General features: G+C 40.2%; 1 protein-coding gene across 1 annotated transcript in view; it reads left to right on the top strand.

Annotated features, from left to right (window-relative positions):
* The window catches only part of LOC136885014 (guanylate cyclase 32E), a 355176-nt gene that overhangs the window by 267048 nt on the left and 75572 nt on the right, over window positions 1-12556 (top strand). The window contains exons 9-10 of the mRNA XM_068230059.1: window positions 3723-3867; window positions 9673-9763. Of these exons, the coding sequence (XP_068086160.1) occupies window positions 3723-3867; window positions 9673-9763 (236 nt within the window). The remainder of the gene's footprint in view (window positions 1-3722; window positions 3868-9672; window positions 9764-12556) is intronic.

Genomic DNA, 12556 nt, shown 5'->3' with positions numbered 1-12556 from the left:
AGTTTTGTTGTCTATACCCCTGCTATTCTATGTGTAAAATAGGGTTTGTACTTGGATAAATGTTAATAAGAATAATAATAATGGCAATATGTGGGTTGTAGTGTAGATGATAGTGGTTACAGAAGTTTGACATTCTCCTTTAGGAAGGCCACTCCTCCACGAGACCAGTATTTTGGCTGTTTTCATTTGCTCGGCTGAGAGTGTTCTGACTGCATATAAAATCTTGAATTTCGTAAATAATATATTTCTGTGAAAAAGTTTCCGAGATTTGAATATTATCATTGAAAGTCTTTCTGATCAATAAGGCTGGGAGTGGAAAGGTTTAAACAATGTTTCTGCAGAGGAGGTGGTAAAGGAAGTCAAAGAGGAATTTGGGAAGGGAATTACAACCCAAGGAGAGGAAATCAAAACTCTCAGATTTGTCGATGATATTGTTCTTTTATCTGGGTCTGCAGAACATCTGAAGAAATTGCTGAGTGGTATGGACAGAGTCTTGGGTGAGGAGTACAAGTTGAAAATAAATAAGTCCAAGACAAAAGTAATGGAGTCCAGCCGGAAATATTCGATTAGGAAGTAAACTGTGAAAGGAAGTAAGTGAATTATATTACTTGGGTAGTCAAATAACTAACGATGGCAGAAGTACAGAGGACATAAAATGCAGAGTACACAAGCAAGGAAGAGCTTTCTTAAGGAATATAAATTTTCTCACTTCAAACATTGATATAGGAATTGGAAAAATGTTTTTGAAGACTTTCGTCTGGAGTGTGGAGAAATGTGGTGTTACAGAAGAAAGTGAGATGGACAGACTGATTTACGAATGAAGTTTACTGAATCGAATTGGTGAGAGGAGATATAATAATAGGGCACATCTTACGATACCCACGGCTTGTTCCGTTGGTTTTTGGAAGATGTGGAGGGGGTAAGAATCGTACGGTAGACCAAGCTGTGAATTTGACAAGCACATTAGAATAGATGTAGGATGCAGCAGTTACGTAGAATTGAGAAGGTTCGCATAGGAGAGGGTGGCGTAGATAGCTGCATCAAACGAGTCTATGAACTGATTACAGAATTTGGGAGTGGATAGCTTTAAAAATAGGATATGAAGGAGATGTTTGATAGCTGAAGACCTCTCTAAAGCAATGTTGTGGAGGGAATGTGAAGAGTTAGTGAAGAGTGTCATACAAACAGGTGGCTATCCAGGTTAGACAACCTAATAATTTTGAATGTGATGCATACGAATTTATAATATGTTTAGGACTCATTCTTGTACAGTAAGCACGTTTGTTAACGGTGTAATATTCACCTTGTCCCAGGAGGAATGGTCCATACTCAGGGATATGTCACGAACGAACATTTCAAGCAAGAATCTTCACATGGAAATGTGCCCTCTTCTCAATGGTTTCCGACATAGAACGCATTTAATGTACATTTGTTTTTGTGCTAGTGGCGCGCTCGTGTGTGTCTTACCCACGCAACCTCTTTGACGTTTTGAAATGGGCACAAGTTTTGCGCATGAAATGTTCGCCTTGCACGTGTTCGTAGCTGCAGCATTCCTGCACAGGTTGTTGAACTGCGCGATCAGAAGGAAAATGAGAATACGTGTTTAACGCAATGTGCTGTGGTAAACACTCTACGTGTCGGAAAGCGCCGACGGTGTTCCTCGACAGCAGAAGAGCACTACCATACACCAGTGTATATGCTTCTCGCACTGCACTCGCAACACACCATGGACAGCTGCGCGTTCAAGGGGCAGAAAGACCTCCCGAGCAAAGGGGTTGAAAGCGGCTAGAATAAAACGTCAAAGTGGCTGGGTGGGCAAGACATATACGTGCGCGCCATTCGCCCAAACACAAATGTATATGTTCTACCACGCAAACAGTTCGGAATAGGGCGTATGTACATATGAAGTTTTTTCCTTCAAATGATAGTTCCTGTCATATCCCTGAATATTGACCATTCCTCCTGGGACATACGTGTTGTATTCCGTATCCTGAGCACGCGTCGGCCTGTTCGGGGTGGTGAATAACCTCCGCCATGTGGTGAGAAGTTTGAAGCCCGGCGACTGGAAACAATAGATGTTATTAAGTACCATGGACGTCGTTGTGGTGTGGACCAGGCCTTGTCTAATGCAGAGCCTGTTCGCTACATTTAGCGCGTAGCTACTTTGATTGCCAGCAGGTTGGCCCCACTGTTGTTATTGCCTGCTCACAAAACACGGTGTAATGTGATTAGCGAGGACCTTGTTTCATTACAGCTTTCGCTTCATGTAGTCAAGACAAATTATAACTGGGCTATAACAGGTTATTCTGCAAGATTTCCTCAACGAGATCGCACAGTTCTCTATGAACGTCCGCATACGCATCAGGCGTGTGACCTATTACTGTCTAATACATAGGAAAATTTGATACAAATACACATATATCTATCACGTACCTCATCTGGCAAACTGACTAAAATGAAAATTGTCGATAAATCAAGAGAGTTGAAACTAGTTGTGATTTCTCGTATAATATTCATTTTTATATTTTGTGGTTAGATAGAAACAGAGAACGGACTGTGGACGCGAGAATTTGCCCCGCAGTAGATCTTATATAAATATTCAAATGTAGACCATAACGTCACAGCAGCAGATTTGCTGGTTTCCAAGGGGAAAATGACAAAGACAAAGGTTCGAATTTTGATGAGCGATTGGAAATAGAATATGTGAGGTAGACATGTTGTTGTTGTTGCTCTCCATGACTTTGCGTCCTTCACCATTCTTACCTGCTTAGATTTCCGTCGAAAAGTTAGTGAATAAATTCTATACCTCAGCATGTGTGCAATGTATAACATTGTATTCCCCCTAGGAGAAAGAACTCGTACGGGGCAAATTTACGGCAATTCGGTGTCACAAAGAACAGTAGTTAGTGAGATGATAAACCAATAATATTATTTTTAATCATTGAGTATCCCTCCCTTTGCAATCTGATGTAACCATCTTGCTTTCAACACTATTCTGTAACACAACATTTCGGAAGCTTCTGTTCTCTCTCCGTCCGCCCCATTCATTGTGTGTGGTTTATTTGTCTTCAGGTGATCCTCCTAGTGCATATACCGTACCTGTGTTTGAAATGAGGAAAATTATTTTCATAAAGAAGCTCTTCCTTGCTTCGACTACTTTGCATTTCATGTTCTCCTTACTTCTGCAATCGTCAGCTCTTCTACTTTTCAGGTAACAATAGTCATTTACTTCGTTTAAGAATTTACTAATCTGAATTTTCCTATAACACTTGACATGACAGACGCCTTCGTATTGCAAGTAGTTGACACCCCACAGACATTTTGATTGGATAGTCTTTCTTGTTGTTGATACGCCATACTTTAGATATTGATGTTGATGACTATACTCCTGTTTCTATGTAGTGATGCGTTAGAATGCAAAGTAATTCGGTTATTAGGAAGTGTAATCTGGCCCTCACTTTGTAGGGGTTCTGATGCGCCGTACCCCTAATGTTTATGCAGAACTCATAGCATAACCGTTGCGCAGGGTAGTGTAGAATACTAATTTATTATTACCTAAAAATCCTGGCACATTGATGGTTCACCATACACATTTTCGTTGAGCAATACACCATACCCTTTGTATTACATGAGATTCAGAGATTTCAGTTTTAATTACTGTTTTATTTTATAATTTCACTGAAATAAAACGACGAGAATGAGGTTGTTTTCTCTTCTTTCAGCTACATGGTGTATATGGATCAGAATGGTGACGCTGAAGGGAACTACACCCTGCTAGTCCGGAAACCTCACCACGTGCTTCCTAACGCGTATGGCCTGTACCCTGTCGGGGTCTTCACCCTGGGCAATCACAACTCTGGAATACCGGTGAGTGCAGTTCTCTTGTAGTATTGAAAGACAACGTTATTCGAGTCAGTAGCAGTGTGTTGATTTATCACTCCGCAAGTCGTTCATGTACGGGCGTGTTAGTCAGTTCTCCTCAGTGTAAATATTATAAAATTAGGTGTGGAAAATTTTGAAAATTCGTAGATAATTATGGGTTGAAAAATACACGTAGAATCAGCAAAGGAATCTGGTCGTAAAACGGAGATAAATCCATACAAAGTGCTGAGCGCAGGTATTTGACAAATGGTGTGGAAGAAGAAGAAGAAATAAATGGACATTTTTAAGTATAATGCGTCTATTGTGTCGTAACCATTCTTGAGTGTTGCGAAGAACATGAACGTTTTAAAATTGAAATCATTCCTAAAGAACACAGCAGTGTTCAGAATCTCATTTTAAAGAAGGACCTCAGTATGACGTCATCAGATGATACAATACCAGCACCACCTATCGCCGAGCCTCGCGACTAACAATTCGTGAGTTCTAAAAGTATGACGAAACAAAGATACAATAGTGAGCACATGAGGAAATTGTGGTACGAAGAATGTCTTACTTTCACAAAATGGTTCGACTAGAGCCCGGACGTTTATGTAGTAATAGGTTAGAATGAAACGTATTGAAATGAGTAACAAGTAAACACTTTCTCCAACGCGGTAATGTTATGAGGTTTGCATATCCATTAGGGTTATTACTCATCAGAACCCCTACACTTTATGTTACTCTTTCTACATAACGGAAGAACGGGCTAGCCGATACTCCCTAATAACCAAATGAGTTTCCATTCTATCATATTGCTGCCTAACACCGGGGTCTATTTGCGACATATGGTAAATAAATGGATTAAAATTTCCGAAGCCGTATTCGAGAGGACGAGTGGCTGAACACAATTCTAGAACTGCCGAAATTAGAAAAGAGCCGTGAGAAAAGACTTATCAGGAGTGTTATTTATTTATTTATCGTATGGCTACATATTCAAATTCGGCGTATAAAATTAACAATATTTTTATATTACTAATACTACACTGAGATATCTAAATTGGTGACATGTTTTATGACATCATTAGTTGTCATTAGGAAGTTTGTTAAGTGCCCATTAGAGGACCTGGTCTTGCGATCCTGTGTAAAGTGGCCTGCCAGCTCGACAGTCACATTTTGGAGGCTGTAATTTATCCCACGTACGGAGAGCATCTGCGCACCTGGCGTGTTTGGTCCATATTGTATTTAAGACAGACTAAATTGTGCGAGGCTCTTCAAATGCAGGAGGTTTCCTCGTGATGCAGTGGAGAGTTTGACAGCGTGGAGGGAAGATTTCTTGCCATCTTTGCTGCTAGGAACTAACAAGTTTGAAGTTTGTAATAGTTAATTCCCCATCAGTGATCACTGGTGAATGCCTAGGTACTAGTCTGTGTTTTTTGTAAATCCTCCATGTCATTATGTATCGGAAGCTGAGGCGTGTGTAAAATTTTCTTGAACTACCGAAGAACAACGTTTTTCCACTAAACTTCTCCGTGTAGGAATCAAGATTGGTAAGCAGAAGGTTGTTCTTATAGTTCCACTGATAATTCGCATTGTACTGTTTAGTTGAGTGTCAACTTTTCTTTCGTGAGCGCTGGTTAGCCACACTGGAGAACAATATTCTTATCAGGAGTGTCTGGAAATTCCGGCACCAAGTGTCGGGAGGCGAGCTACACGCTACTGGAACCCCGTGAGGACAAAGAAGAGACTTTAAATTAACACATACATTCGTTGTCGCTAAAATGACCAAATTCTTATCTCCAGAATGTCCCTTTAAAACGTATATTTACGTTGAAATATAAATTTTCGTGTTATTAAAACACAGCTGATTTTAATGTTACTACTTTTTATTCGTTTTAATTCACCATTATCGTTAGTAATTATCTAACAAGAAAGTATAATTACCACCTTTGCCGCTATAAATTCCACTCCTCTCTGAATGTTGTTACTCTCTTAGTAATGTTTCACTGTGTAGCAAAAACGTTGTCGTGTATTATAAGTTAGGGGCGGACAGTATTACGTAGTCAACAATTAACAAGGGTAAATATTTAAAAAGCTGCACATTTAGAATTATAGTTTTGTTTAAGTCCACCTGTCAACATCTGCACTCTAAAATTTTTACCATAATTTTGACAACATGGGATAAAATTTCGATTCGATTCCTAGAGGTTAAATTTTTAATACTTTTTGTATCTTAATCCCTTTTATGTAGGTATTCTTTTTTTTTAGATTTTGTTAGATACTCATTTAAGTAACAGTGGCAGTAAGTTACAGCCAAAGGAAACTCTGGTCCTACTTGTAATTAACTTTTAATAAATACATTTCTACATTATAGCCTAAAGGAACTTCTCACTTCGGAAGTACTTCGGAAGATACATATTCAACCAGTCCGTAGGAAAATTTGTATAATTGCCTGACCTATGTCCTCATACAATATCTGAAGTTTATGTAGAATTGCATATCGAAGATCAATTGCGATAGAATATCATGAATAATTCTTCTTATTTTCTCCTTCAATATGGCGTACATGGTACTGCAAAAGCTTTCTATCAATTTGCCACATCCGTATCTCTCTTCTATAAGATGGAGTAGCTTCTGACGGTTTCCTTAGGTTCTCCAGCCAGGATATTCATCTTCTTCTAATACCTCACCGATCTCTTATTTTCCTCTGCAGGAGTAACTTCAGAAGTAGGTACTTATTACCCCTTCAGTACATGTCCTAGCTATGCTATGTTGCTGTTTTTTAGAATTTCTCGTCCAACATTGGCTGTCATGAGAATTTGAAACATTATTTTGTGGCTCCAAATTTGAAATTCTTCTGTTCCGCTGAATGCCGCTGATATTAGTGTCCAGATTTTACAAATTTGGTCCCAAAATTTAGATTACGACAGAACACTGATTTTATCTTTCTGTTTTTTTTAATTTTTTTATCAGAATCCAGTTTGTTGGTGATGTATCAAGTCTGGTATTTAAAGGAAATAAATCTTTCTACTTGTTAACTGTTGATTATTCAAACTGGCATCCGGGTTTTGTCATAATTGAAGACCATAAATCTTGTTTTTGATGAATTCACATTTAAACTCATCTTATATCCTTCTCGATTCACTTGATACGAGTATAGAATATCCTCAGCTATATAACATTATTATCAGTATATCTAATTGTAATGATGATTTTTCCATTCAGTTTCACTCCAAAATTCTCTTCGTGAAGAGCTTCGTTAAACAGGATTGAATAGTTAATGTGGGAGAATGCAACCCTGTTTCACGCCGCGTTGAATATTGCATGCTGCCCTGGTCTTGTCTCCAACTCTTAGTTGTGTTCGCTGCTGCCAGTTCCAGTTCCTAGTGATATGAATGCTGGACCGTTAGTACTTCGATATTAAAGACCAGATTTGTAAGCTGTAATAGGTTACATTACAACGAGTTTCTTCAAGGGCGCACGGTGCTCCTGTTTAAAGCGTTACATAAACCTTAGCGACACCGCAGTTTAAAACCCCTAATATTTATGCAACTTTTCCTACTGAACTTACGCACGGGATAGTTGGAAACCCACCTAGTATTGCTTGGAAATCTACTCCCCAGATTGATGACGTTGCTCCTAAAGACCGAACAGCACTTAATAGGTACATCTACTGACTGTAATAGTGGCAAATCTCCCATGCGAATATTTTCACAAAGTTATAAATTCACGGAGACAGTGGATGGTTTCCCTCGCCCCTCACACAGTGCAGTCTCCATGGTAACACGATTGAATTATGGCTCCATCTGTATAAGAAACCACAGCAGCGTAATGTCATTGTGTTCAGCCGCTCGAATTACCGCCGTCTGAAGGCGCATACAAGCATGAGTGCCAGGGGGTCACAAAAGTTTGGTTTCGCGTTTCTTGCTTTTATCTAGTAGTTACGTATAACTCGTGGATCGTGAATGGATCAGGGCGTTAAATCCAAGGACATCATATTGTTGCAAGTAGAATTCCCCACAGTTATTCCAGAGGTGTAATTTCAAGACTCGCTATTTGTAGACACTACAATAATTGAGGAAGAGTGAGGTAAGTTAGCAGTATAATATCTGGGAAAGAGGTGTTGCGAATATGATTTCATAATTACCTCTCTCGTTTTCAAAGTTTCTACGTAAAACAAGAAATAAAGGAAATTAAAGAGGAATTTAGAAAAGGAATCACTGTCGAAGGAGAGGAAGTAAAAACCGTGAGATTTGCTGATTATATTGTTATTCTATGTGAGTCTGCAGAAGATCGGAATGGAGTCCTGGAGATGGAGTACAAGGTGATCCAAAACAAGAGTAATGGAGCGCAGTGGAATGAAGTCTGGTGTTGCAGGAAACATGACGTATTAAAGGAAGTTGATGGATATTGTTAGTGGAATAACTAAGGATGGCAGAAGTAAGGAGGACTAGCACAAGCAAGGAAAGCCTTTCTTAGAAAAAAAATGTTCACTTCGAACATTGATATAGAAATTAGAAAGACGTATTTGGAGACTTCAGTCTGGGAGGTGGCATTGTATGGAAGTGAAATATGGACGATAGTTAAAAAGGGAGAATAGGAGCGTTTGAAATGTGGTGTTACAGAAGAGTATTTGAAGGTGAGGTGAATGGATGAAATTGGTGAGAGGAGATTTATTTGGCTAAATTTCACCAGAAGAAGGGATAGAATGATAGGAGATATCTTCTTAAGACACCCAGGACTAGTGCTGTTGGTTGTTTGGAGAAGTGTAGGTGGTAAGGGCGGCATAGGTAGACCAAGGTATGAACATGATAAGCAAATTACAATAGATGTAGTTTGCAACAGTTATGTAGAAATGAAGAGATTAGCACAGGATAGGGTGGCATGGAGGGATGCACCAAACCAGTCTATGGACTGATGACCCAAACAACAATAATTACGTACTATCTCCTGGGAATAGTGATGCCAATGTGGAAGAAACCTAAGGACAGATGGATCATTTGAGGCATTTAGGATGTGTATTCCCTTCCCCCAGTGTGGAAGTACATGAGTGAAAATTATTGAAGACACAGAAAAGCTAATGTGAGCTTGCAGTCGAAAATCACAGGGGAAAAACATATTAAGCAGAGTTTCCTTAATATTCAACCCCTATAAATCAATCCAATTTTGTAATTTGCTCAAATTGTTAGCTTTGTGTTTGAAATCCTTTTTTGGCCGTAACATGAGGCAGACCTCCTTCTTTATGACAAAATATTCTGGATTAATTATATTTGTACCTTGTATTGTCCTTGAACACTTATCGTTGTACCTTTATTTCGTCTGATTGGAAATACATTCGGTACATGAGAAGAAGTTTTTAGTGTGCCATGCCTAACTTCTTCAAGAGTTATAATTCTGGACTGTGGACTCAGCCTCACTAGATCAAGTGCGGAGATGTTAGTTTGAGAGGCAGTGGAGCCAGTCAAGCAGTACGACTGAGGATGTCCTCCTTGCGGGACAAGAGCCTTAATTCTCAATACGTGCCATGTGTATATAGTAGAAGCCCGTATTTTAAAGCAGTAATGGGTTAGAATGCAAGCGAGTAGCAAGTATAGACTACACTGCACGACGTTTATGTTGTGAGTTTTACATATACTTTAGTGGTATGGCGCATCAGAACTCGTACAATTTATGTTACTCTCGCTACATAACAGAAGAACGGGTTGGACTACACTTCCTTATACCCAAATTAGTTTGAATTCTAACCTAATACTGCCTGATAATCTTAGGTCACTTGATGTGTTTGTAAGAAGAGATGTTCGTTTCTGTGTGCAGGACTTACACCTGATGTCTCCCATCGACTGGGTGGCTGGGAAGCCTCCAATAGCAGAACCACCGTGCGGCTTCCGTGGGGAGAAATGTATCAGTGAGTACCGAGCGCATGCTGGTGTTGTTTTGAATATATGAGAACAATCTACCTTGCTTATTCGTGAAACATAAGAGGGTGCCGAAGTGGTAGTCACGAACTTATTTTTTCACCTTTCTCTTTCCTCCTCGATTTCAAACCAAATCGACTGTAACGAGCATATATTATTATCACTTACTATCCTTGGCTGAATGGCGAGTATTAGAAATTTAAATCTTAATGGTTCCTTGCATTGTGTTTGTTCTGTCACTAACATTCCTGTACCTCACACACCACTATCCTCTACCAGATAGGCGCCCATCTTCATCGAGTGATCTGTCATTCGAAGACTACACCAGACTAGAAACAGCGACACCCACTGTCCCCAGATCCGCTCGTGTCAATGTGCCACATCCTTATCACGACTAAGGCTGGTAACATTTGAACATTTGGAAGCTTCTAAACACGACGCTCGTGTCTCCCATTTCGCTTCAAACTTTTCTTTTATTGACATAAATATGTCTTACAGCAGGGGGTCATACGAAAATTTGTGTGACGTGAAGCGACAAAATGTGTGACAGAAGTGTAACCATAGCAACTGTGCAGGGTGTGATGCAAAGTATTGTAACTTAGCAACGGTGCAGGTCGTGATGTGAGGTATTGTTACCTAGCAACCGTGCAGGTCGTGATGTGAGGTATTGTTACCTAGCAACAGGGCAGGCTGTGATGTAAGGTATTGTTACCTAGCAACCGCGCAGGCTGTTATGTGAGGTATTGTTACCCAGCAACCGTGCAGACTGTGATGTGAGGTATTGTTACCTAGCAACCGTGCAGGCTGTGATGTGAGGTATTGTTACCTAGCAACCATGCAGCCTGTGATATAATGTATTGTAACTTAGCAACTGTACTGGCTATGTTGTAAAGTATTGTATATGTCATGGTGCCCCAACATGTTTACAGTTTGTAATGTGACGCTACACCCAAATCAGCCTTCTCAATTGTTCCAAATTTCGCTGCACTCTCTTCTTGTTGTTTGGACTAGATCTCTGAAAATTTAGTGCAGTTTTTTGTATCCGTCCGTATTTTTCTAACAATTGCCGTAGTGTAAGAAATGCGTCGTTCCTTTCCACAGCATGAATCCAAATTCTTCCGTTCCTCTGTTTCTTATCTCACCCTTCGTTCTGTTATCCGTTCTCAATGCTTCAGGCTGTGTGATAGTCGCTTTATTCGTTTATTGGTTTTACTTTCTTTCTCCTTGCATATGGGAACTAGTACATTCTTCATCGGGCATGCGTTCTTTGGTGTGGATGTTGGTTTCCAGATCATGCAGCAGATCTACTCTCACTTCCCCAAAAGCCTTCCTTGCCTCTATTGGTATACCATCTGCTCCGATAGCCTTGCCAGCTTTCATCGTATCGAACGCCTCCGCTATGTCCTAACGTTTTTTTTTTATATGTTACGTTCTCATTCTGAGTTCTACTTGCTTTATTTCTTCTTGGGCGCTCTTCATTTAGCAGCTTGTATTTCCACCCTCGTTTTATTCCTCCTCCTGTCCCATCCTCAATCCCCACTTGCTTAGATCTTTCGTGGCTTTATCCCTTGCTCTGGCTATAGTAAAGCTGTTTTATCCCTTGCGTTGTCTCCATTTTTCTATACTGTTCGCCTGATGCCTTTCCTCTGGCTACTGCATATTTTGCGCTTTTCTTCCATCGTCTATACAGTTCCCTATTCTGGTCGTTATGTACACAATCACATTTCCTTTTATACCATTTCAATCCGTGAATATCCCCTGAATATACCTAAATGGTTATCCTTTCGGAGAGTTTGAAATTTTGAGATTTTATATCTCCGCGAATTTCTGGCAAATATCTGCCCTCAGTACCTCTGCTAAAGGTTAAACCTTCCATCGATTGTGAACACGCCATTGGCTGTCAGATGTCCACCTTCTTCCTGCTCGTTTGTCGCCTAGCAACGCCACTGTACTTCCGGAGGTACGCACACCGTCACAGATGCAGTTACACGTAAACCAGTTTAGCAGAGACTTGCCCGCCGTGTGTCACTTAACTGCATACAAATGTTTGGTCATAGTTTGCGCCATTCGATGATGAGGTTGAAAGGTGCCATCACTTAACCGTTCCTGGCAGCAAGTCATTATATTACAAAACAGACATATTACCAAGTATAAAATGTGTATTATTATCATTATTATGATTATTATTATTATTATTATTATTATTATTATTATTATTTTGGCCCGAACTTTTAAGCAGCAACAGGTTAGAATGCAAACTTACTGAAGTGACTAACAAGTATAGTCTACCCTGCCTAACGATTATGCCATGAGATTTGCATAGATATTAGGGGTACGGTCCGTGTGAACCCCTAGTATTTATCTTACTCTCGCTACATAACGGAAGAACTGCTATTTGCTTTACGTCGCACCGACACAGATATGTCTTATGGCGACGATGGGGTAGGGAAGGCCTAGGAATTTGAAGGAAGCGGCCGTGGCCTTAATTAAGGTTCAGCCTCGGCATTTGCCTGGTGTGAAAATGAGAAACCACGGAAAACCATCTTCAGGGCTGCCGACAGTGGGGTTCGAACCTACTATCTCCCGAATACTGGATACTGGCCGCACTTAAGCGACTGCAGCTATCGAGCTCGCTACTAGATAAATTAGGTAGCATTCTAACCTATTTCTGCTTAAAAATCCGCGGTGCTGACCATACGACACTTCGTGATCTGCAGGTCTTCGCGCTGAGCTGTGGTCACGTGGTAGGCCATGTATCGCCGTATGGTGGGTAGAGACGAGAC

The sequence above is a fragment of the Anabrus simplex genome, chromosome 13 (genome assembly GCF_040414725.1).
Source record: "Anabrus simplex isolate iqAnaSimp1 chromosome 13, ASM4041472v1, whole genome shotgun sequence".
Classification (NCBI taxonomy): Eukaryota; Metazoa; Arthropoda; class Insecta; order Orthoptera; family Tettigoniidae; genus Anabrus; species Anabrus simplex.
This window is presented reverse-complemented; position numbering and strand designations above follow the sequence as displayed.